Here is a 27,687-nt window from a genome sequence, read left to right on the forward strand (position 1 = left end):
GGTGTCATGTCAAATTTGTCTATCTAAAAGACAAAAATCTGGTTTGTTTTGTTTTTTTAAAGATGAGTTTTAATTTAATAAAATATCACTCAATTTGATCAACGTCGTTTTTATATGTGTGACAGTCGCTGCAGCATCTCTGATGGTTTCCGAGCCCCATATGTTAGAAAAACGAGACACTCATACTGTATTTTAATGGCATGCTCTATTTGATCCCCTTTATTGCCCTGTAGAGAACATATTCCCTCGAGCCTCCTAATTTTGCAATGGTCAGTGAGTTTACAGAAGTTCCTTTGTAGCCATTCTTGAATGAAAACAAAACTTCACACACACACAAAGGGGAAAAACACATGATTTTTTTCACAGGAGGAATTTGAGTTGTTTGTTGGCCTGATGCTCTGTCAGCTGTTGCTGCAGTGAATGCTGAAACTGATAAAGCTATGACATCAAGCAAGAAAAAGGCTGGCAGAGAACCTCCCACTCAACCACAAAAGCTTGTTACAGATGTTCCTCTCTCCAGCACACCTGGTCTCTAGAAGTCAGTGACTGCACTATTTGAAACGATACGTCACTTAGACCTCTGAGCATAGCTCTTAAGAAAACATAACTTGATCCACTAAAGCTTACAAGGTGAATCCAGGGCATCTTCGTTTATGCCATGCATAGCTTCTTCTTTGTTATTTTTGTACTTCTCAGTAATTACCTGTCAATCAAATACTGAGAAAACGCGGTATCCTTGGAACTGGTCTTGATATATCTTGAACAGTTACTGTATACTAACAACTACTGGTACAGGAGCTTATATAGCCAATGTTGTGAAGGTGAGGACGAAGCAAGGAGATACAATTTTAAAAAAGAAAAACAGTAATCATTCAATTAAAAAAAAAAGTCTGAGTTTTACATTTAATGGATCTGACGCTGAAGCTATAGTCCTCTAGTCTTTTTTAACTGGGTCTAATTCTGTGCTTACTTATATCTGTAGGGTAACTACTGAGTAACATGTACCAGTTGTGATGAGACAAATACATATGGGACAACTTCAGCCTCTTTAAAACACAAATGAAAATATACACGATAAAAAAAGAACATAGCTTGCTAATGTGATATTCAAAGATTTAAAAAAAATAATGGAAAAATGTACGAGTGGTCAGAGGTATTATTGGGATTGAGATGCAACTGGATATCATCTGCACTGAAATGAAAAGCAAGCGTTTGAGTGTGATTTCACCAAAAGCGAACATAAAGAAAATAATACCAGGCCTAACATTGAACCTTAGGGAACTCCACAAATCATTTATGCGAGCATTTATTTGTTCGTTTTATCAATACAATAATTCTTACCATGCACTGTAGAGCTTTCACAAACTGAATATTGAGCACTTACCCATGAAAAACATATGAAGTCATTTTAGGCAGTTTTAGGTAATCTACACTATATATCAGGATTATATATTATAGTGCAAGAAGAATGACAAATTGTGTGCTGGATAATATAAATATATTATCCCATTTGTAAAGCAGAAGGCTGTATTGCAAACAGAAACAAACCCTATTGTTATTGTTATCTTAAAAACTGTCAAAAGTGTGCACGGTCCTCATCTAAGAATTTGTATTAAGTATTTTTTGTTCATTCAGGCACTAAAGCACAAAGATAAGCTGGGTGTAGAATCATGTAAAGCAGTCTACCAAATTAATTATCACTAAAGTTTGCACATTTTAGCTGTCAAATTAATATGTCTTTGAAAAAAAAACTGGAAAAAAAAAACCGAACAAAGCAAATAGACATTCAGCATGAAGGCCAGAATCTCTGCTGCACTTTCACGTGCTCTTAAGTGTGGTTTGTTTTAGTCAAAGCTTCCACACATAAACAACCAGGGTGGGAGAGTAAGAGCTCTCGAATCATTCTATAAACTGTTTAAGAAGAGGGTGACACAGCAGAAATGGAGATGAAAACAGAGAATCTTGCAAGCAGAGGAATTTTGCAATCTAATTCGATTGTATTGTAGAAACTACTTGCAAAAAAGAATAAGGAGAATGAGAATTTAAAAGTAGAGTCAAACTACTTAAACAGAGAAAGAGGGTTTTTTGTAATCATTTATAGACGTAGCAGATATCATACTGAAGGGATATAAAATGTTGCATTTGTATATTTTAAGTCATTCTTGGTTGTTTCCAGATACACTTAAATCTGAGCATGTCTTAAGGATGCAAACATTTTAAATCAACAAAGTTTTTTGTTTGTTTTGTACACAGTAGAAAAATTGATGAACTACGTGGTTTAAATTTTGAAGACGTTGGACACGCTTATTTTCTTTTCCTTCATTATTTTCTTACCTGCACTGATGGCCTTTAGTGTGTGTGGATATGAGCTGTGTTCTGACTCCATCCATGGTAAGTCAGATTGGCAGATACAGACATAGAACGCGGCTTATTGACTGGCAGTCCTGCCCATCTGTTGCGAGAACCATTTCCTATGATGTGTGAGATTTTAATCTTTTGATTTCCTTTTTCATTAACAGCCCTTATATCTGAGACACGGGTAGTGGAAGATGAGCGGCCTGATCTGTCTCTCTCTGTATATGAAAATCTGGAGTCTGGACCTCCAGCGCTGGGGTTTGATAGCTGGTGAGGAAGCACTGTAACCAAAAGGTGACTAAAGGTTCATTTTAGACAGGAAACAATATGACTAACAATGAGCAAGACCAGTGTTTGTAGAAGAAAACAGAGTGTTAAAAGCAATACTGTGCAATATCTTCTCTTTCTAATAGTAACTGGATTTGATGAACAAAAAAACACACTTTAAAGTATGAGGGTGATAATTAACCACTTTAAAATAACTTGTTTTCCTGGCATCTTTTAAAGCAGTCTGCTTATTTATTTTCTGCAGACTGAAAATAAATCCATGTGCCATATTGCTTAGGATCATGGTGCAATGATATTATTGTAATATGCTGTGTATGTAACATATGTAAGATTTATGTGCGTTAGATTGATATTCTGGAGGAACCTTTATAGCACTGTGCAGGGTTTTCTATTGAAGCTGATCATAATTAGCCATACAATGCATTAATGTAAGTACATATAGACAAATAGGGTGACAAGATGGGAAATTTTTAAGAACAGAAGCAAGACAAATTCCACTGTAGTGTTTTTTTTTTTCAGGCATCAACATGCTGAACTAAGAATTATGCCCTGTGTTCATTTAACCTGTAATGAACTGTTCTGTTGCGTTCTTTTATGAATGATCCCGCTGATCAACTGAGTGATCAAAGCGGCACACTCTTAATCATAGCTCTTCTCCATGAGGTAAAGAACTCCGAGAGGTAAACATTCCATCTGGAGAATGAAACAGCCGGGACCTTTGATGGGTCAACAGCATCAATCAGAGTTTACTGTCCTGATCAGCGCTGAACCAGGGATTTTATTGACTGTGCAGGTGATAAATAACCTCCACTGAACTATATTTGGGTGAAGAAGAATGATCCACCTCCCTGGTAGTCTCTCACTTTTGCCTATGAGATTATTCCCTTTAGTTTCCATTCAGTAGCTTGTAAATTATTCTGGCAGTGCGGTCACTTCATGCTTTAAGAAAAGACGCCTGTTTGCTTCAAGTAACAGCAGATGGCGTCATAATAAGTCAGATACACTGACTGAAATAGATTGAAATAGATGAAATAGATTTTAAATGGTTTAGTGCAATCAAAATTGGCAAACAAAAAAATATGTTCTTTTTTTTACTCGACTTTAGCCCTGCAGAATTTTTTCTCCCATATCGTATGTTGACGTCCAAACATTGCACATTGCAAACATTGCAGCCCTTGTTGAAAAAGGCTCAGATTTGCTGGTCTAACACCAAAATAGTTTTTTCAAGGTTTTCCATCAGAGTTTGTAACCATGGCTGTGGAATTGGCTCTAATTCTTCCACACTTACAGAGGTGTACCACTGACATTTCGCAATAAGTACAGCTTTGTGCACTGGAGACCTGTCAAGACATGAAGACAGAAACAGTTTTTTCTCCACACTCCTTTAAACCAGCAAAAGGGTCAGTTTTTCTCTTCACTTTCACGTTTTGATCTCAGCCAAAGTGCAGCCTGGACCACATGAACAGAAAATAGAACTTAGTTGTTGTGTTGCAGGTGCTGTGGGTGCAGATGCAGATCATTCCTGCAGTGCACGTCATACACTGAGGTTTCCAAACTCTGTGTGTGACCATGGTTCACCACCAGACCAAGCTTTTCCATCATCGTCTTCTACTGCTACCCAGCACGACAAGAACATGAGCCAAAACAGAGTTCACCACCACAGGAGCCACACAGACACACCCCAGGGGTATACACTCACACAAATGCACACGCCCTGTGTCGGACACACCCCTTGCCAAGCGCATCAGAAATGCCCCGAGGTATGGCAAAACACAGTTGCTCCATCAAACATTGGCTACAGCAAGCCAAGGAGTGTATGAAATACAGTCTTGCATGTGAGACTAAAACCATTCTATCTTCTCATGCACAACAGAAGGTACTAAAACAGCTGAGCTGAACTGAAACTTGATCCTAATTGCACATAAATCTTGCTGTGATTTCTAGCTTCATTATGTTAGTGCATGAAATAGCTCACCAGAAAATAAAAACAGAAACTGTCAACCTAAAGCTTTGAAGCATCAAAAGTTGCGCTGTCCATTTATTATGCTCTACTTGTATAATCGGTGTTCTCAGTTTTAACTTTGAGCTCTTTTTAGAACTGTGTCATGTATATGGTATTTAGGATTTTGTTGCTTTATGAGTTTTTCCTCCTTTGACAATAGTCAATGAATGATGCACATTAACAGGTTAATTGCTCTCTAGTGTTGTCAGAGATAACCATGTTGTCCTCTGGGAAATCAAGGAGGAAGGCTTACTGTTAAAAACTGAGAAAAGTAGTAGGAGGAAGGGAACTATTACTCTGTCACGTTACTTTTCATAACTGACATCATTGAAAGAGCTGTAAATCCAGTTTAACACTGAAAATGTCACAAATTCCACCACTGCAATGCATTCTTCCCCATCTATTAGCTTCATTAAAGCCTCACTGTGCAGTGAGTGCAAAAAGCCACCACCTGTGCAGATCCACAGCAGACTCCAAACTATTAATTCTGCATACACACTCTCTGTTTTCAGGCTTTCCAGTCTCCAGTCCGAATGCCCTCCTTTCAGGAAGTGGGACAAAGGAATTTTTTGAGCTGCCCACTGTGATTCATTGCTGACACACACACACACACACACACACACACACACACACACACACACACACACACACACACACACACACACACACACAGTAGGTTTAGCCTTTATTTTAACTTAGCTCATTATTCATGGCTGAGTTTTAACACGACGACCGGCACTCTGACTCAGAGGGCTTCTGGAGGAGAGTCAGGTGGAAGTTGAAAGAAGAACTGTTCTTCTAGAAAGAGTTTTGTTCACGTTTTCTTTGTTTTACTGGCAAGCAATGCAGCATCAGAAAATCTAAGTGTGCAGTTTTAAATTGGTTTGGTATCGTTTTTTTAGTCCTAAGAAGTAAAAAGGAAACAGATTTAAATACACATATATATATATATATATATATATATATATATATATATATATATATATATATATATATATATATATATCGGCTAGTAAAGAATGTACTATTGCTTTAGTGCAAAAGAGCTGGAATTAAACAAATGTAGGTTGTTCGAAGTCACAAGATAATAATGCACAATTATAACATTTTATTAGTGCTTGATATTCCCAGCTCGAACACGTCGTTAATGCTTAGTTTAACAGCTCCTTCTTACATGGGTGTCTGCATTGCCTTATAGTCATAGACCGATTAGCTTCTGCAGCACCTGAAGAGCCGCACGGAGCTCCAGTGGAGGAAAGGAGGCGGGGCATTGCGCACCACGAGAGGAACTGAGATGTGAGCGGGTCTCTCTGCTGGATGCAGCCAGAGTTTAGTCCCACGCGTTTCAGCAACAGCAGGTCCACGGGCTTGCCTAAAACCGAAGGGTTTAAAACTAAATTGGAAGAAAAAAACTTTGCAGGGGGTTTATTTGTTTCACCGGGAAGCGAGAAGAAGAATCCCGGGTCACTCTGGATTTATTGAGAAAGTCTCAGTCTTGAGAGATTGTCCAGCGGAATATGATTTGAATCAACAAGACGTACCGCACTGTTGCTCACTAACAGAAAAGCAGGTAAGTTTGTTTCCAACTCCGCTAGTTTCCAGGATTTTTTTCTTTCTTTCTTTTTTTTTTTTTGGATATACTGTATATTCGTGGACCCTGACCCTCTCCTCCTGCTCTGTATATCGCAGCCTGTTTGGAAATGTTTTTTCTGGCCCCTCACACCATTTCACCAACTTCCCATTTGTGTTTTCTGAGCCTCTAGCCATGACTCACTTTCCTTTCAAACTGAAAACATTTTCACTGTTTTCCACCTCGCCTTTTGTCTTTTGGGGAAAAAAAAAGAGAAAGAAACAGTCATGCTTAGAGGTTGTGATCTTTTTGTGTTTGCTGCAGGTGCACACTAATGTGCCCCAAATTACTCATAACAGATAAAAAGCAAGTCTTTGCTTCTCTTGACCCTGTCCTGGGATGAGAATGTTTTATAATAGAATCCTACATTGTTTAATGCTTATTTTCTTTGGCACACTATCGTCACCCTGCTGTGTTATTCCGTTTTTGACATGTATGAGTACCGCTTCATGTTTTCTGCCTTCAAGCACCTGTTAGTGCTGTCAGTGTGAAAATCTTCTCCGTGAAACATATGTTGCATCTGAAAGCTGAGTTTTCTCACCCAGACTTGCTCTACAATAGCAAATGAGCTCGTACCGTTCAGACATGATATAAATCAGGCAGATAGCGCACACTGGGGGGTTCTGAATGGTCTTACGCATAGCTGTGGGCATGAATATAAAACCCAAACTAACTGTGCAGCACGTTATTGGCTTATTTTGGTTTACAGCCTGGGTCTGTGTGTATGAAGCCACATCCAGACCGGGAGCATGAAAATGCGCATTTTGCCAATTCCCTCTGGTGTTGCTGTTGCCCCCCCCCCCAACAACCTCCCAGTGGATTACCATTTAGTTGGTGGGGTTATTTATCATTTTGCTGGAAGGTGCCCCTTGCCTTCTCCCTCCCACCTCTCTTGTTTTAATTGAGTTTATCTTTGCTCCCTTGGGTACTTGCTGTCTAAACTTAGGCCAGTGCCTGCTTCAGCGTGTAGAATGGCCTCCTCTCAGGGTGATTCACTGCTTTGCTTTGTGCTGTGGTCACATGGGAGCAGAGCAGAGCAGAACAGAAGTGCTCGCCCAAGTCTTGTTGCTTGTTCATCCAGTGGTCAGTGAAGGCAGATGTTCAAGTGTCCATGATAAGAGGACTGATATCAAAGTTTTGTGTCACCAAAATGCCTCCAGTGACTTGAGTATGACTATATTAATTGCTTGTGGTGATGTGAGTAAACCCTGACTTTACTCCCTGACAGAGTTCTACTTGTGAATCTAAATAAGGGATTTGAATCTTCCAAATCAGCACAAACTGGAGCTTTTTCCCAAAAGTTCACACTCTACACAATTAAGGCCACCTATTCAGAGAGGCATGTGATGAATGCTTTAGTGCTTGTTGTTATAGCAGCGATGTTTTAATAATTAATTTCCCGTGTCTCTTATTTCTGGAACAGGATGAATCTCTGTTTGCTTCATGCCATCATGTTGCTGTGGGCTGTTCGCTCCAGCGTGCAGGGCCAGTGCGATAAATCATCAGAGGATACCAAACTCAACCTCTCGGTCACCTATGAGCTCCCATCGTTTACTGCAGAATTCCCAATCCAGAACATGGTGATACTGGATGGAGTCATCTATGTTGGTGCTGTAAACCGAATATATGCCCTGGCCCCAAACTTGAGAAAGCTGTCGGAGTACCACACAGGTCCGCTGCGTGCCAACGAGACCTGTGGCCAGAAGCTGAACGGAGCAAGCAGCAGTGGAAGAGTAGACAACCACAACATTGCCTTAGTAGCAGAGAACGTTTACGACAAGGGGTTGTACAGCTGTGGCTCAGCAGATAACGGTGTTTGCCGCCGTCACGTCGTGGATGATGGCGTGAGAAAAAGTGTAGATGAAGAAGTCTACTGCTTTGCCGACAATAAGAAACTAGAAACCGGGCAACCCGATGACTCAGATGTTGTAGTCAGCCCTTTGGGCTCCCAAGTGCTGAATGTGGAGAGCAATGTCATCAAATTTTTTGTTGGGAACTCAGAAATTCCCGGCAGAAGAAACATCTCAAGCAGTGCAAAACATCCCCATACCCTTTCTCTGCGGAAAATGAAGACAAGCCAAAATGGTTTTACTTTCTTCTCAAACAGATCATACATGGACCTAATTCCATCTCTACGTGGAAATTACTACCTGCGCTACGTTTACTCCTTCCAGAGTGGACCATTCACCTACTTCCTCACCGTGCAGCAGGTGAGCAAGAACTCTCAGGCCTACCACTCCCGCATAGTCCGCATGTGCTCCACAGACTCTGTGATTCGTCGCTACGTGGAAATGCCCCTTCAATGCATCAGCACCAACAAGCGACGGCGGCGCTCTGGGACAGATGTGAAAGTGTTTAATATCTTGCAGGCAGCCTATGTCACTAAAGCAGGAATTGACCCGGAATTCCAGAAGCTCATGAAGTTGGAAGAGGACGATGATGTGCTGTTTGCTGCCTTTGCCGAAGGAAAGCCAAACTCTAAAGACCCAACACCTAATTCAGCTGTTTGTGTGATTGCCCTGAAAAATATCAACGCCATGTTCAAGACCTACATGGGAACGTGCAACACCATAGAGCCATACCACTTCACTGGTTTAGACAACATTTCCTGCTACAATGGGGTAAGATCTGGGAATGGGAGGGGCTTACAGTTCAGTAAAAGTCATTGTAGACCAGAGGTAGGGGAACGCCAGGTCTCAAGGCCAGTGTCCTGCAGGTTTTAGATGCGTCCTTGATCCGACACAGCTTATTTAAAGGGCTAAATTACCTCCTCAACATGTCATGAAGTTCTCAAGTGGCCTTGTAATGAACTAATCATTTGATTCAGGTGTGTTGGCCCAGGGTGAAATCTAAAACCTGCAGGACACCAGCCCTTGAGGTCTGGAGTTCCCCACCCCTGTTGTAGACTTAGAGGGGGAAAAAAGAACAATCCCATTTAAATAGAAAAAAATATTTGGAAATAATGTTTGTCTTGCTTTTTATAACTTCATAGCGTTTCTCCATTTAAAAAAACAAAGCAATGTCCATGTATTGTTTCAAATATTTGGTCTTCCTAAGATATAATAGTTCTTGCAGTTATGTTCCAGTACAAGTCTGCAATGACTATCGCTGCATTCACATGTATTTTTATGGCACTTTTTATGACTAGAGTGAGTTTTCCTGAAGGAAGTTTTAGAAGTGTTCCAGTGAAGTTTTACAAAGATGTCTGATTTTAATCTTTTGGAATTATAGACTTTACCTGTTAGACTAAATCCCATTTAGTTTGTTGGACGTAGAGACTGTAAGTTACTGGGTGGTCTCAGGTTCACACAGGCATTGTATCTACTTTGTGCTCGTCTAAGTTCCCTTGAGCAAGACATTGAAACATAACTTTGACCTCTGGCACCTGTTTTTAGGGGTGTACAGTGCAGTCTGTTGGTCAGGGGCAATTCTCGCATTGTTGTGGCTCAGTAATCCAGCACACTGAACATGAAATTATAGAATGACAAGGAGCCAAAAAGTCCTGACCTTCAACTTTAATTTGAAGTTGTTAACGTACATATTAGATAAAGACTGTACAGCTTGTTGTCATCTCAAAAGACTCATTCCACATTTGGAGCGAAAGAACAGCCATGTAGATTGTTTTTATGCCAAAATCACCAAATGTTCTTGCCCAATCTGTCCAACTCATGATATGCTTTTCATATGCTAATGAAATATCATTTTCTAAAATAAGCAAAAATAAGAAAGAAACAGAAAATGTTGAACAGCAAAAGATCAGTGTGGATCTTTCCGTGAGAGAGTTTATAGTTTCAGTCACTGAAAAGGACCGAAGTATTAAATAAAATTACATTTTCATTGTATGTTGATTGGATCAACATTTAAAAACATCTGCCTGATGTTGTGGGCCCTTTGCTCTGTTCTTCAAGTCAATACTGAGAAGGTTTTGGTGGTTAAGCAAATTTCCTGCTCAGAGAGGCTGCTACTGTCAGAGAGTGCAGTTGTCAAGTTAGGAGATGCTTTGCTCAGCAGCAATTTTCAGGTGGGTGCAAGTCAGAATAACATCCCCATAATGGGAGCCCAGGTTCCAGCATAAGACTGCATTGTAACGAGATGAGTAGCAGTAGTTACTTAACTAACTGCTTAGTGTTTTAATGTTGTGGCTAATGGATTTTTTTGGTTTCTTAAAATTTCTTTACTTTAATCTGATGTGGAAGGATCTCTGAATTAAATCTGAAAGTCAGCTGTAGCTAATATGCTAGAGAAGTCCCCCCTCCTCCATTGCTGTTGCAAAATTGTTGAAGCTGGTCATCTTTTCTGCTTCGCCTCTGTCCTCTGATCTATCAGCAATGGCCCAATCAATCGGCTGAATCACCTGATCAATAACGACATGAAGTTAACTGCTGACCACCCTGACAAAGGGCCTGTCAATATGTGTACTAGAGCTTGCCCCTCCGTGACTTCATCTTTACTTAACCTCGGCATCAGTCAGTACTGTATATCACCAGTCAGGCACTGGATTACCTCGATATATTATGCAGTGAATAGGTTGTCAAAGGGCAAGCACACACAGGAGTAATGAGAGAGTCAAGTGGAAACAGCCAACACACTCCAGAGGAAAACTGCTGTCAAAACACTGGGCGTGTGTGTTACTACAGAGGCTGTTTTTGTGTCACGAATTGGCTTTAAAATCGTTGGATTAGCCTTCATAGTAGCAACGTTTATTGCCGCTTGACTGCAAACCACAACCATGCACCATATCTGGGGTTAAAAAGCATTTCTGATTGATGAGGTTTGCACAATTGATCCTTTTTGTTATAGACTGTGTACTCCAGTGAGTGACTTTTGCATACTAGGCTGCTGTGTTTTAGACATTTTCTCTATCTTTCTAAGTGTCCTTCTTGTACAAAATAAAAATCAATAAACAGACAGTTTAAATTAGCTTGAAATGCATAACCCGTTCCAGTAAACAACAAGTCTGCAATATAGTGTAATCCTCATGAGCAAAGATTTGTTTACATTCAGCTTTTGCCATTGCTTGCATGCTTATGGCTTAACAATCCTATTTAATGAACCTTTAGAAATGGCATGTTTGCAGAACTGTGTTTTGAATAGTCTACATACTTATTCCATTCCATTTCCCTCACACAGACTTTAAGAATTGCAATTTAGTTTTGAACAATCACCTTGCTCTCATTTAAAAAGATTCAGTCAGTGCTAAGTTGCTAGCCTTCCATCTCCTGCTCCGTGAGAAGGAAACAGGAGACAACTGAATGTATCGGCCGTAGCTTGTTATCACCAATATCCGATTCAGCTCATCAAAGAAGGATAACTGATCCGGATCAGTGCATCCCTAGTCATTTAGAGAGTCTTTTGTTCTGTGGTCAGAGTATCTCCAGCTCTAGGTTTGTAAACTGCAGGTGCCAACAGTTGTTCTTTTGGTCTAAAGATCCATTGGACTGCCATTTGAACCAAAACATACAACTGATGGAGAACTGTGTCATGTGCTGGTACACATCGTGCAGCAAGGCTGCAGAGAAGAACAAGAATACCATCACTAGTTGAATTCTAAGACTGCAGAGTTTGGTGTCTATCCATGGGATGAGGAGCTCACCAATGAGGCAGATGATGAGATCATTAGTAATTGCACAAAGTGTGTGTAGTATTATATATTTATTGCTCTAAAAGGTGTGAGTACATGTCCTAATGCATGCAAATTCAACCTCATCCTGCTGACACGTATACAAACTTTTCTTGCTGTGTATCAGTTTTCTTCTGCAGGTCTTTTTTTCTGATGGATTCGTTCTTTTCTGGACACATTACCTCGACTAAATGTTCATTAAATGTTCACTGTTCCACTGCATCAGCAGATGCGAAATGAGCAGAAATGTAATTCATAAAACATTCCTCCAATGTGCTACAAGTGATCAAAATCTGCAAAGCTGTATCTTGCCAATCTGCGGTCTGATCTTTTAGTTCTGAATGTGGTGATTTTTTTTTTCTTTTCTTTTTTTTTTTTTTGATGGGACCTTACAGACAGACATGAAGAGTGACACGTGGTTGAAAGGAGATTGAAAGCAGCTTTACGAATACATGCACATACGTGGTGGGTGGGTGTTTGTGTACATCAGTGCAGTCCTGACAGCTATCAGCAGCAGAGATCCACAGGGGAAAGTGAGGAATGCTGGGAGCAAGGGATGGTGGGGGGGGGGGGGGGGATTTGAGGGCAGTGCATATCTGACTCTCAGTGAGCTGTGATGAATGGCTGGGGGATAACAGGGCATCAGCAGCTGGGTGGAAGATGATCCTCTAAACCCGCTGTGGCGGCCAGCCACACTGGCAGTGTCTCTGCCCTGCTTGCCCTGACCCCCACCTGTTACCGGCACCTGTGGGAAAGTGCAAAATGCATCCACGGCAAAACAGTTTCATCATGATGAGCGCAAATTTGCAAAAGTGCATTGGTGTTTAAAAATTAGAAGATGCGCTTTTAAAGTTTGTGTCATTGTAAAAACAGGACTCCCATTGGGAGAGAGCGGGGCGGGAGGGGGGAGTTTAAAAATGGAGAACTCAAAACAAACCACAGACCAGACCTTGTTGCTCTGTGCATCACTGCTGAACAGATGTGATTTTTTTTTTTTTTTTTCCCCGCTGCTTAACAGTGAATACATTTGGATCCTGAACCATTTATCTGCTGTAAGCTCACAAAGTTTGTTGAGCTACTGTGCGCGGGATCAAAACAAAAATCTTCCTGTTGCAAATCAAACAGCTCCCACCTCAATCTACTTCGGCTCCAAACTTCTTGAAAAGGAGACTCATTTATCAGATGGCAAACACCGAGCATACCCTTTTCTCTCCTGAAACCACAAACAGCAATTGTCTGTTTCCTCTCCTTGACAGGCTCCATAAAAACTGCTGTTTTGATCACTGAGTGAGAGTGCACTATTCCATTATTAGACATTCTTTCCTCTTGACTCAGTTGATTACAGGGTGACATCAGTTTTTGCTGGAGGTACAGGAGCATCTCCGTGCTGTGTAATTATCAGAGGACTCCTTCTGTTGTCTCTTTGTCATTCACTGCAGTGCACACATTTTGATTTAAAAGTTGATTTTAAAAACTGCGCCTCGTTCTTTCTTTTGCAACTGTTTTTGCTCACTGCTCCTTATTTGGTATCCTGACACAGACATGCAGCCACTGTTGACTTTGTTTCATTCGTCTGCAAAAAAAAATCTGGGGTTTCAAAGTATCTCAAAGTTTGAAACTAGAGTTGCACAAATGCAGCAGTTCAAGTGCCGAATTGCTGCTGCCAAAAGAGCTTTTACTTTTGAATTTCTCTTTTATTGCTGACAGTCCTCGTGTCCTCGGCTGCCAGGTTAAGAAACAAGCTGTAACAACAAAAGGCTATCGAACAACTGTCCACCTGATGCTCGTGCTTTAAGTATGGCGTAGAGTCATGGCTCCCCTTAATAGATTTATGACCTATATTCAGTGGCATATGGCAGGTAGACTCTGTTATCAGGAGGTTTGTGAGAGTTAAGCACAGCCATAAATTCATGAGCTGCAGACATTTGGAGGATTCATACTTAGGCACACAAGAGGTTATTTTTGTCAGTTGCTCCACCAAACTGTGTGTTTCTGATGGAAGACTCCCAATAGGGATCTGGATGAGGTTGAAAGCTCAGTGTAAGAGCATGTTTGAAGTTTTTAAGTGCTGGTTGTCAGCTCAGACGTGCCTCTTAACTCCATTTCAGGCAGCAAGATATGATAAATGTTGTAATGATGAGTGGCCCTCTTTTCAGCTGTCTTTGTGACAGAAAAAATCTGCTTTTTAATTATTTCTGCAGGCTTATTTCTGTCTGCACGCTCCTCTCAGTTGCATGAAAGCCATAAAACTGAAAAAATAATAGATAATGTTAATCATGAAACAACTGAGCAACCAGGAGCAACTTCTATTTACTTTAATATTAGTTTATAATAAATTAGATCTATTGAGGTTGTATAGAGCAATTAAAAACTCCTAATTATCAACAGGTAACTGCTAATGAATCCATGAATTTCTTCAAAATTGAAATAAATACGATTAGAATTTGTGTGCATGCTAAATCCAAACAGGTTTTTGAGTGCTTAATCATCCAGTCTCATTCTTTTAACTAATTATCTTCTAAACACATATGCTAAAATGTAATCTCAGCTCAGCGATTGAATTTGATTAGTCAGATTTTATATTTCACTTGTCCTCCACCTCTGAGAGAAATTCACGAATATCAAAAGCACTCTTTAAACTATTGATCCGGCCCCCAGAATGTGCTGTGTCCTGACAGTATTGCTTTTGAAAAAGACACGCGAAGCCATTTTCTGGGGTAATGTAGTGTGCAGGCCCGTGGCAGGGATTTTTGAGCCTTTCCTTAAGTCTACTGAGGGAGCAGAAACACTTGAGACTAGAAATAAAGAACAGCCGCATTCGGGGTCAAAATTATCATCGGATTACCATTGATCTGAGAAAACCCACCAAAGGCTGATTGCTTTTAAATTGAATTTTGGGCCTGATTGATTATAGTGCGAGTAATATAATTCCAGGAGGGAGACAGTTTTGACCGACGATCATTTTAATTAAGCTTCTTGTTTAAATGAACAGGTTTTAAGTGGTGGCTTGAAGAAAAAAAAAAAAACTGGCAAACAAGCTGCTACAGATACTCACCCAGTGATATTTTGTTATGTGTCTGATTATAAAATAGTAAACGTCATTTTATGTGGTTTCAGGAATTCACAGGTATTTAGTTGCTAGATGAGATATAATTTCATTATATTTGCAGATAAAATTTTTGTATACAACACTGAGTGCGTACTGTAACAGCTACCTCATTAAAATATGGAACACAAACACTGCTGGAAAGTGTTTTGTTCCTTATTGCCTCAGTTTTTAATCATTAAAAACTCTATTTCTTCTACTTTTTGCACCTACACTTATGAGGTTGTTACTTTATTTTACAAATAAAGGTTAACATAGTATAACTATAAAAGTGTAACTATAAAAAAACACTAATAACTCACATGACCTACACAGGTAATTTCATTAGACTTGTCTTTTTTGAAAAAATGTGCCTGAAAACTACAAAACAAACTGGATGTAGCTGAATTGTGTCCCCAACAAAGTAAGTGGGTAACCTTTATTTATTCACAGCTTGTAAAAACACAGAGAGGTTTAAGTATTGGGGGGGGGGGAACAAATGTGTATGAAACTGTAAAATGCATTATGTCAAGAAAATACCAAGACACATAAGAAATGTAATGTATCTAATGTGACAGCAATTACTGAGAAATCAATCTTCACTTTACGTGTCCCAGATGTTTTATAGATTTTTTTTTTTTTGTACTTTTCCGCTGACCTAATGAGAGTTTCAGGTGATTAGATCCACAGCTGTCAGACAATAGATGGACTTATTGCTGCAAATCTCTCAGTGGTGCTGCTGATTCACTGGGTTCTGCAGTGAATGTCATGATTTTCAGCCCCACATGCCCAAACCTGCTTATGACATCACTAAGCTGGTTTTTGTTCATTTAAACATATGCATGAAACAGATGTGGAAACAGCAGGCTTTATTAAAGCAAAGGACATTATAGTCATCATTTAATGAAGTCACTTAGTTGTTGTTGTTTTGTTTTTTTTTTGCATGTGTGTTGGGAGGAATTTTTACTTTTATTCACAGAGGACAGTGGTGATGAACAGGAAATGTGGGGAGAGCACGTAGGGGAGTGACATGCAGTAAAGGCCTGTTGGCTGGATCGACTCCATCTGGCTGTGATGAGATTTTACTCCAGTGGTATGTGCCCTAAACATTTGGCCATAGGGTTGACCTAATACACCATGACACTTGAACAATACCTAAACATTTACCACTAATGGCAGCCAGAAAATGCATTATCAGTGACTGTTTTCTTCACAAGCTATGGTGGATTTAGCTCTTAAAGAATTTTCCATTTCACTTCCAGGATAGACAGACATGTAACAGGTGCCCGCATATACAGAGTAGAGAGAAGTGGCGGTAACAGAATTACAGAGTACAGACAAATGTGCATGGGTTTTCTCACAGCGCTCCATTTTCCTCCCACAATCCAAAGACATGCACAGTAGGCTAACTGGCAATTCTAAATTGGCATAAGTGTGGACTTAGGTGTGAATTGTTCCCCTTTGACAGAACAACAGGCTTGGATACTCACACCCAGTGATTCTGAATAAAAAGAATTGATGGATGATATGATAAAAGGAAATGATCTTACATTTTTGTGGTATCTGATGAGTCTGTATGTTTATGTTACTTTTGGTTTGTGGCACATGCACCTCCATCCTTTACACATTCTGCGTTACCACTCATGCCACAGATTGTGTTCACATGTCCGGGCCTGTTCGTGCCATTGCTCAGTTGGGTGCAGAACCCGCCGCTGCTCACAGCAAGCGGGTGCGTCTCCGTCTGTGTACAAGAATCGACAAAAGAATGAAAATAGCAAGTTCTTGTCCTGTCCTGTCGCTCTCTTTTTACTGCTCGTAGGCCAGTGTTTTGATAAAGAAGACATTGCATGAGTGATTGTGAGAACGATAAGATCAGAGCTGTGTTCCAGTAAGTTGCATCTATCTCTTTACATATGTTAACGCAGAGCTTTTGTGCGTGTCTGGACACCAGGTAAATAAAAAGCAGAGCTGGCGAAATAGGTTAGGTTTGTTAACGGATCAACTGAACACAGCAGCGTAAAAATGAACAGAAAATAGAATATGCACATATATGATTCAGTGATAATTGTAGGGACAGAAACTAAATCATCAACTATCCTTTGAGTGATTCCAGCTGCTCAAAAATGAGAAAATCATATATTTTATTGATTTCAAAGTCTGTGTGAAACTCTGATCTATGGGCAAAAAGAAAAATAGAGAAAATAGTCAAGCAATTTGCTGATAGTCAAGATGTTCATTTGGCTATAAGGGTGAATCCATAATAATGTTCAACCCATGTAAAGTACTTTTTGTGTACCATGACATCTTGGGAAATTCTTCATGCCCTAGAGCAAAACATTCTGACTTGCTGTGAGGCGGTAAGAGCTGGCAGCTCTGTATTCCTCCATTCTCAGAAGGGCATTGCATCACCTGACAGCCATGTTGGGACAGGTCCCCTCTTCAAAAGGAGAGGCTTGGTCAGCACCCACTCAGGAAAAAAAACATGTATCCGATGTCTTGGTTTCCAAAGTTTTACCCTCAAATTAACCTCACCTTGGAGTTGTGCCAATCACGACAAGTTGTGCTGCTACTGTGAATCATTAATTTTTGACCAATACGTGACTAACGGTCACCTTACAGAATCTTTTTTTTATTTTCTTTCAGTTTTTTTGCTTGTTAAAGATAAAACTGTTGTGCAAAAGTTTGCCTTTTTTTTTCTTTTTCCAACGCTTGCAGCGGTGGTGGGTCATTGTGAGCCTGTTCACGTCTGCAGGCATTTCCAGGCAATTTTCCACATGATTCCACATTCAGTCAGTGTTAATGTTTAGTTTGAATCCAAATTGTTAATTATTAAACCAGGAGTTCAGTTTCTTGTTTTGATGGAAGAGTGCGTAAATTGTTTTTGCATAGTCTTTTGTATGGATACCTTATCTTTGTTCCCTAGATAAAGACGGGTGTAGTAAATATGCAAACGGTTGATGCCTGCAAGCTGTCTTTCAATAAGCAAGGTAGGAAATTACCACCAGCCAAACATCAGCCAAACAGTGGTAAAATTAGGCCACAGCTGTTAGGATTTTTATTGCTAACTACAACGGGGATGAAACAAGCAATTTAACCCCTTAACTTATTTTATTTTCTCTATTTTATTTTAGAGTTGTTAAATTCATGTTATTTCTTCTTGAACAGCAGTGTGAACTTTAACTCTTCCTTTAATCTCAAGGATGATTACACTTGGAGACGTTTACAAGTTTTTTCTTTTTAAGCACACATTTATACGTTTTCTGTAAACATGCTATCAAATGGAAATATTCTACATGCCTTATGCATCATTTTAACTTTCAGGAAGACATATATGGTATCTTTGGAAATTTTACAGTCTGCACTTTAATTTAAGACTTTAAACATTTCTAATTTTGTTTGGAGGCACGGCATGAATTTGCAATGACCAGTTTGCATGTGACACTGTTTTCAGTGACGAGAAAGAATCTGTGGAGTGTTTTTCTTTCTTTTGTGCGCTTTTTAAAACAATTTGATGACCATTTTCAGATGTTGATGTTTAAATAAACCCAACTGCGAAACCAGTATTTTTTTTTTTTAATGGTTATTTTTGAAAACATCTTTTTCTGCGGTTCACTGATATAATTCTGAACAAATTCTTTGTTTTTCCAACCAATCATTGGTGATCACTGTCACACATGTCATATTTCTGTTTTGACACGGTGATGCAAATTAGATACTTTCCTCATATGCCATGCCACAGAGTCTTTCATCTCCAATCTGATTTTTTTTAAATGCTTCCTTTACCAGCATGGAGACACTTGCCAGCAGTGCCAGAAGCCATTTATGATACACTTGTTTAATGTCAAATATGGAGGCGTTTTGCTCCGTGGAGCTTGTGAATCAAGGCCTCCAAGCTATTTCCTAATCAGCTGCATGCCTACTACTCGTCTATGTCACCACATAGTGATATCCTGCTCTGAAATGAAATAAGGTATGTGTCTGTCAGGAGCACCCCCCCGCTTCCCTCGTGCTCGAAATAAAGGACCAAAAGCCTGTCCTGAGCAGTGGCCTCACCTCGACCCCAGATCACTCTTACTTCCTTGACTCTGGGTCCTTCAGGCTTTGTCATAAGGTCTGTCTCCCCCTTTGAAAAGCTCATAATCGCAAAGTTCACTGGAGCAGCAAATGATCGTGGCAGGCCTGCAGCCACATTAAACTGGAAGGACAAAAATACAATTTTACCTCATCTCCTTATTTCTGAAGATATTGGAAAAAGGCAGTGTGTGTAGATTTTCTTTCTTTCTGATTCGAGTCTGGTTGATGAGCTCCTTGATACCATAAAGGCCCATTGTAAAAACTGAGGCTTTTCTACCTCTAAATGCATGATAGCTCAAAAGAGTCAAACCAAAGTGAAATCACGACCCGTGGAGTCATCTCCTTTGCCCTGTGTGGACTTCAGTCCTGCAAAAAAAAGAAAAGAAAAAAGATGCATATTGTCACTGGATATAAATTGTGGCTCTCAAGCTTTGCAGATATTGGTTTTGTGATTTTTCACTCAGCCCAAATGAAACAGAGGGGAACTGTATTTTAAACATTTCCCAATTACAAATAAAACATTAACAGAAGTGACACCATGTCATTCAACAGGAAGGTCTCACCACACATTAGGACTGATCCTTCTCCATTCCATTCAACCAGTAATCCGCACACAATGCAAGCAAGGGATTATGCCAGAATGTGTACTCAAGTAATGGAGGAGGTCGGAGAACAAACCCTCCCCTCCATCTCACTGTCTGCACACTTGTATGGCTTTTATCCCCCTGCTGTGCCCCTGAACAATGCACCACAAACAGAAAAGGTATCTTGCCAATCCCTGGGACACCGCAGATATTGTCTTTGCAGGCTTTGATCTCACCTTCCTCATCAGGGATCATGGTTTGAATCATTTAGCGGGAAGTGGGTAAGCTCACACCTGAGGGCTGAGTAGCTTTTCTTGGAAATGAATACTGTGTTTTACAGTTAAAAGCCACGCTCTGTACACAGCTGGAGCCTTCCAAGATTGTTTTGATCGTTTTAGTTTAAGGACTCTTAAAAAAAAAAAAAAAAAAAGTTATTTCCCAAAACAACAATTTGCTATATTTAGTTTGTGAATATAGAATTATTCTTCATTATGCCTGCAAATTTGACTCCGTAAATGGTTTTATTGCTTAGGGAACAATCTGATTACCAGTTTGCATGCGAGTCAGACAAGCATTGTGTTTGCTAGGCTGCATCATACACCTACATCTTAATTTTCAAAGTTAAACATGGAACCAAGCCGTCATCATGGCACAGTCTTACTCGGATCCTCCATTAACAATTTCTGGCTTTCCAAACCTGATCCCTGAAGATCTTTATTTGTGCAAGGCGGTGAAAAGGAGGGTTGAGCAACTCTGCAAAGTTTGATGCCAACTTCCAGGACTTTTACAAGTGAGAAAAGTAGCACAATGCTGCATTGTTGTGTTCAAGGGCTGCTCTCTGAGGACAGACGCAATGCTAATATTTCTTTTGTTTGCTTTGTCATGCAGTCTTGTGTCTCAACTGCACAAATGGCTGCCACCTGCAAGCTGTCACGACAAGCTATGAAATATTTTATGGTGACTTCACAAAGATCTGCATCCATAAAGTAAAGCGCCTGTTTTCAGGGTTTTTTTGACGAGGTTTTGTGTGTGTTTTCATGGGATTTCTTGATTATATTTTGTCTTTTTATCACGAAAGCAGCTGGAGTTCTATATTTGCTTTTCTGTCACTTGGAGAAAAGACGCAAATATGAAAGGCCATGCAGCTGAGCAATAAAAGCCATTTCAGATTTAGTTGCGTTTGTTTGGTCCTCTTCAGCTGAGGCTGATCTGAAATCTCTGTGTGTAGAAGCACAGTGTGTCTGCCAGCACTATAGTGCAAGTGATCTTAGCTCATTCAAGACCACACTGAGTTGAGGAGGCCTGCGTGTGCAGACCTTATGTTGACCCTCAGCTGATAAGCTGTCTTGCTGCGGGAGCACAGGCTGGTGTTGTTTACAACCTAAGGTTATCAGGCTGCTCCTCAACGCTTGTGACTCGGTTATCAGGCTTCTCCTCAACGGCTGCTGTTGGGCTGCAGCTCTCCAGCTGCTGTTTCTTTTCCACATATGTGTGTAAGTCCTGCTGCCTGTAAGATGGAAGTTCACCTCTGAAATCTGAAAAAAGATGAGAAGCAGAGAGAGGCACTTGTAGCTAAGAATGTTCTGAGCTTTACATGGTAGCAAGAAGGGCGCAGGAGCCGTTTTTGGAAATTTCGGTTCACAGTGAAGTCTTCACTGTGAAGATTCTGCCAAGTGTCTGCACCGGTGGATGGATTTGATTATTCCAGACTGCTGGGAGGAGGAATTTCAGGAAAAAAAAAGATATTTGGCTGAATAACTTGTCACTTTAAATCTTGTGTGCATATCCCTGCTTCAAAGCCGATGTTGGCCTTCTCAGCATAAAGTGCTTGATATTTTGACATTTTCAGTGAAGCTGTTTTTAAGCCTGCCTCTCTGACTGAAGTAATCAGTGGGAAAGGGTAATGCTAATGCTAATAAAATAATGTAAGTAGATGATTAGCGCTCCTCGAATCTCCCTGAAAAAATCTCGACAATAAATCAGCCTCTCCTTCATGCGTATTTATGCCTGTAATTAAGAGCACATGTAGAAATGGCAGCTGCTTCAGTAAATACGACCAATCGTTCCACTCGGCTGTCAGCTTCAAGATCGATGTGATCTCAGAAAGACGTTAATGCTCTAAAATAATGTCTTGAGTGACTAATATCAAGGCTGAAAAAGCAAAAAGCAATGTGGTGCTCATTTACACCCTAAAATTAACTTTTGTCATTCCTCATTGACTTACAGCGCCGTCAGCTAGTATTAGGACAGGGTGTTTGGAGTTGTTCACATCTATATGCACCCACATTATACTTCTTGCCCTATTTTCTTTGGGGGCTATATAAAATGATGAGTGCATTTAGACAAAGGTTAACAAATACATATTTTCTGCAAAGGCACCCAGACTTTCTGATGGTTTCAGTTTATTTCTCTTGGTTTTGAGATATGTGTCTCAGTTTTGATTCTAGTGGTTACACCATCTGAAAAAAAGTTACATTATCTGTGAAAAATGTCTATTTTGTAACTATTCTCCTCAAGGGAACTTTACTTGTGAAATCTCCTCACAGCCAAGATGGGACACTAGTATAGTGTGCTAGGGTGCTAGGGACATTCACAAAGGAAGAGACTATCATACTGTGGTTATCAAAGACCAGGTAACGTCAGTGAAAATCACTGAGATACTGTAGCAGTTACAGGGGGCGTAACTGTTGGCTAGTGGGGGATAATCACATTTAATGAATCTAAACTTTGAGGTTAGTGATTCCTGCTGACTAGCATATGACACGGTGGTGTAAATGGAAGAGGATTACCTGTGCAACTGGAGCCTGAAATGTCCCCTAGCGACCAACTGTCAAGTACAAAGTAGGGCTTCCACGATTAGTCGACTAATCACGATTACGTTGACTATTAAAATCGTGATTAGTCGACTAATTTAATAGTCGACGCGTCGTTTGAAGGTTTGTAAGATCCCAAAAGACGCAGGAATAAGTAGTAGTATTTAAGAGTGTAATAACGGACTGAAACAGAAGATGGCAGCACTGCATGTACAAGGATGCCAGCTGCCGTTAAACCCCGAAGAAGAAGCTGTGTCCCAGAATTCATAGCGCGGACCAGCGCAGTTTCCAACAATGGCAGCAGCTAGTTAGTTTTAATATTACTCTTATTATTCTTTTTGGGTCACAAAATAAAGTTTAACATATTTTCAGGCAAGAATGTAGCTGTGTAAACCTCAAATATCTGCTCAGTTCATCAAGACAACACATATTTTCAAAAGTGCTCCAGCATTTTCGGAGACGTCTGTTACCCACTAGCTCGTTAGCTAGCCGGGGTTCAAGGCTCAATAGAGCCCGTGAGAACACCGGACTCCAGGAAAATTGTTTTCAAACCCACCGCTGTCTTTCGCTACTCAGGTTAAACATGTAATATAAGTCACTTAGATAACTTAAAAATGATATTATTTGGCTTTTTTAGTATTTTATTTGTTCCTGAGTAAATCGGTTTGGCTGGGAAATAAAGTTATAGTTTTTACACAGCTGACAACTGATTATCAGAAGTGTGAGATGCTCGAGAATCTACTCTGGTGTCCTGTTATATTTTAGATAGCAAGGAGTTTATTAAACTCCACCGAAACAATCTGCAAATGTCATTAAAATTTAATAAACTATCATCTTGTCTTTATTTTTAGTTAGCACATACCTTAAACACTTCAAGCTGTAAGCTAATGATAGTTATATAGATGCATGCTGGTGCAGTAAGCTGTATGTTTTACGTCCAATGGATGATGATCTGATTAGTCGACTAATCGCAGAAATAATCGGTGACTAGTCGACTGTCAAAATAATCGTTTGTGGCAGCCCTAGTACAAAGTGACATGTGGGCAGGGATTCTAGTTAAAGCATTGCTTTACAAACTGTGGGGTAGACCTCACTGATGAGACCAGAGCCTCTGAACATGGGGGTGGACCATTTGAATGAATAGGAGTTTTGGCAGTGAATAATAAGCTACCAATAAAACTGTAGTAGTACTTAACAAATAAAAGTCAAAGGGTAAAGGATTAGTCTAGTTAGTGTTTGACATGATGTTTCATGCACAAAATGCAAACCAAGCATGAAAAGCCCAAGTTTATATGGTGTTAAGTATCTCCAATATCCAAAGCTTTTATGAAACACCTAGGACAAGAGCTGTATGGAACAATACCTAATATCAGTCACGCATGGGGAAAAACGACCCATCTGTTACTGAAATACTATAGAAATTGGTCTCGTACAGCAATTGCAAAACCTCCTCCTTCTGTATGTGTGAATTCAAGAATGTATTAAGAAGTCGATCCCTCTGCTTCCCTTTTAATCTCCCTTTTTTTACTGTAATTGAAGCTACTGTGTCAGTCTGACCAAAACGTATATTTGAAGGTCAACTCTGGAAAGCTCATCTGAAGAATGTGCCATTGCCTTTCGGGAGAGGTGGAATCAAAGACATTCTCAGTGAGAAGAAAAAGTATCTTTTGGCTCCCAGTCTTCAAACTCAGCAGTCCATCATCCTGCTCCTTATTTTGAATTGTGCAAATCCCCAAGAAGAAGAGGAGAGAAATATGTTGATTCATGCTGGAGAAGAAGTTGCTCTGTCTCACAGAGGTGAAAAATCATCCCTCGCCGTGTTTTCTGAGATTATATTTTAGTCTTTGACTGGAGGGAGAGGAGACAGGATAATTATTCATCCGGCCAGGTTTCAGACAGTTAAGGTGATTTACTAGGGCTGAGAGACTGGAAGCTGCATTGTTCCTTTGTTGGAGAAAACACACACAACCATACACACACACACACACACACACACCAGCAGATTATTTAGAATGAACTGAATCTGTGTGTGTGGAGGGAACTAAAGGAAACAGAAAAAAAAGAGGAAGGCAGTTAGTGGACAGAAGAATTAAAGGGGGATGAGGAGCAACATTTAGCTCAGGGACAGCTAATGGAGAATAGTAGAGGAAGAGTAGCTTACAAACACTTTCAGCATTTCCATGAAACAATAAGATTTGTTTTCATTATCTTGGCTGAGCAGAGAAAATGATATCCTCCTGCCTGTGTTGTGTGAGAATTTTTAGTTTAGTCAGGACAGGAGGTGATTTGTTTGGCATATTAGATAAATAAAGACAACAATCAAGCCATCTTTCCCCTTTCTTCATTATAAGAGTGACTTTCGCATCAAAGGATCAAAAATTGTCATGAACTGAGCGTGGCATGGCCTCTGAAATGCGTTCATGAAATGTAATTTTGTACTATATATAGTGAGTTAGAATAGTGTAAAAACAATACATTACCTCATTGTCACTTACCACACTGTCGTTTTCCTCTGTGTGGAGTTGTCAGCTAACTCTCGGGCAACTTAAATTTTTTTGGTTAAATGAGTTCTCCAGCAGTGCACAGCCTGCTGACTTAGTTCAATTTTGAAGTGACACCAGACATGACTCACGTGTGAATCTTCACTCACCCAGTTAATCAGAGCTGGTCAAATTGGTCCAGTTGGCAATTTTTCTGTTGCCAAGTAATTATTGCAAATGTACTTTTTACAGCAGGAATGCGAGCCACGTGTTTAATATCCTGACAATGGTGATCTGCTTTTACAGCTGCATACAACTGAGTGTCATCCTTGTATCTGTAGAAATCGAATAGTTGTCCGATATACTGCTCAAAAAAATGAAAGCAACACTTAATAGGTTCTTAATAGGGGAAAACCCATGCTTGATGTCTGTATCATATGGATTTTGGAATGTGTTAGGAACAAAAATTATTTGACATTGTTTTAAATGAAAATGATCAACCTACAGAGGGCTGAATTCATAGATACACTGAAAATCAAAGTGATTTTATTCCAGCTACTCAAATGGTACTCAGTAGTTTTTATGGACCCCCAAGTGCTTGTATGCATGCCTGACAACATCAGGGGATGCTCCTAATGAGACACCAGATGTTGTCCTTAGGATTACCTCTCACATCTGGACCATGGCATCACTGCGCTCCAGGATGGTCTGAAGTGCAACCTGGTGGTGTTGGATGGATCAAAACTTAATGTCCCAGAGGTGTTCTGTTGAATTTAGGTCAGGGGAGCTCGGGGGGCCAATCAGTGGTGTCACTTCCTTCATCCTCCAGGAACTGCCTGCATACTTGCGCACATCAATCACTGTTGTACACCTGGAGGCACCCAGGACGCACTGCTCCAATGTAGGGTCTTACAATGGGTCCAAGGATTTCATCCCAATACCTAATGGCTGTTTTCCAGCCTGTAGAGGTCTGTGTGCCTCTACATGAAAAAGGCCCAGTGATAGCCTGGGTCCTCGGCTGAAGACGACCCAGACTATCACTTACCCATCACCAGTCATGGTGAACGATTTTAAGGGCGCTGTAAAGACGCTTTAACATCTATCACATGTGCTCAGGGCTAGCCTGCTTTCATTAGCGAAGCACAGGGCAAGAGTAGTTGACCTGCCAATTCTGGCATTCTGTTGCAAAAGCCACTCGGGCTCCACAGTGAGCACAGAGCCCACTAGAGGACGTCGGGCCCTCAGACCACCCTCATGAAGTATCTTCAGTCACACCAGTGGCCAGCGGGAGGTCATTTTGTTGGGCTCTGCTCATCCTATTCCTCCTTGCACAAAACATCAATCCTACTGATGGGTTAAGGACCTTCTATAGCCCTGTCCAGCTCCACTACAGTAACTATCTGTCTCCTGGAATCTCCTCCATGCTCTTGAGACTGTGCTGAAAGACACAGTAAAGTATTAAAGTATTACTAGTATAGTAATATATAAAGAAATATAAGAAGAACAGGGGGCAGAGATACTCCATACACAGAGAAGGAATTAGAGTATCATTAACAACTTTAGTAATTGTTTCAAGTGACAAAAGTGACTAAAATGGTTTGGGAAGTTTGCTGAGGCAAAGTTATTCTTCTTCAATGTGTTTAGACAAGTTAATAATTAGAAAAGCATTGAGTTGAGATTCAAATTGATCTTACTATCCATTGAAATTCTGCAAAAATATAACAATTAGCAACAGCTGTTAAACTAAAATTAAACTTTTATAGCATGTATGGCACAACTGCAAGATGGTAAGTTTAGAATAAGTGCTTATTGACATCTTCCTAACTCAGTGTAATTGATTTTGAAGTTGATTGAAAAATGTATTGCTGTTTGTTTTATTTGGTTATCCATATATAATTAAACAATAACAATGTTTGGTTTTTTTTTTTTGTTTAACACTGATTCAAAGCACATGGGGGAAGCTCAAGAATTCTGAGTACTACATAACCACAAGCTCTACAAATATGCAGTGGTTGTTCAGATTAATAAAACTCAAATATGCCATACTTGTGTGGTTTAAGTATTTGGTTATTGACAAATACACATATGCCTCACATTTTTAGAAGACGTGGTCACATTTCACTACAATCGTCACATATTATTCTCCCTGTCTTCTGTTGGACCTGTTTATGTGTGCAGATGTTTTTCTCTACAACACACACTTTCAGACTGCATATTGGTACCAGCCACCTGTGCATTTTAAACACACACACACACACACACACACACACACACACACACACACACACACACACACACACACACACACACACACACACATCATGGTTGTTACAGCTGTTGAGATCAGGTTGCAGAGTATCGTGCATACTGACTCCAGGTGGGGTACAGTAATGTGTGTCCCAACATAAGTGCAACAATACCCTGCTGCAAACATACACACACGTGTACACAGACATTCTGGGCCCATACGTTGCATTTGCTTTCTATTTCTCGAAAAACTGCATTCACACACACCCCAACGACAGCCAAACCTCCCTGCTGTCTGGAGTGTGCAATCGCACACGCGATCAAGAGGTCAAAGGTTATTTGAGGGAGAGTGCCAGCTGAGAGGCCAGCAGTGACACAGACCTCCTGAATTTCATGAGTGCAAGTTTGCTAACACAGTGTTATACCCCCACAACAACCGTTACATTTTTTTATATTAGCAAAAGTGCCTTTAACCTTTTTTTTAATCATTTTCCCCTGGATTGGCACTG

At 40.2% G+C, this 27,687-nt stretch overlaps 1 protein-coding gene across 1 annotated transcript in view; it reads left to right on the top strand.

Moving 5' to 3' along the window:
* The first annotated feature begins 5,880 nt into the window (after window positions 1–5,880).
* Window positions 5,881–27,687, top strand: part of met (MET proto-oncogene, receptor tyrosine kinase) — a 70,136-nt gene continuing 48,329 nt past the window's right edge. Inside the window, exons 1-2 of the mRNA XM_026174709.1 lie at window positions 5,881–6,215; window positions 7,699–8,896. Of these exons, the coding sequence (XP_026030494.1) occupies window positions 7,700–8,896 (1,197 nt within the window). The 5' untranslated portion in view covers window positions 5,881–6,215; window position 7,699. The remainder of the gene's footprint in view (window positions 6,216–7,698; window positions 8,897–27,687) is intronic.

Source organism: Astatotilapia calliptera, chromosome 7, assembly GCF_900246225.1.
Source record: "Astatotilapia calliptera chromosome 7, fAstCal1.2, whole genome shotgun sequence".
NCBI classification, from domain to species: Eukaryota; Metazoa; Chordata; class Actinopteri; order Cichliformes; family Cichlidae; genus Astatotilapia; species Astatotilapia calliptera.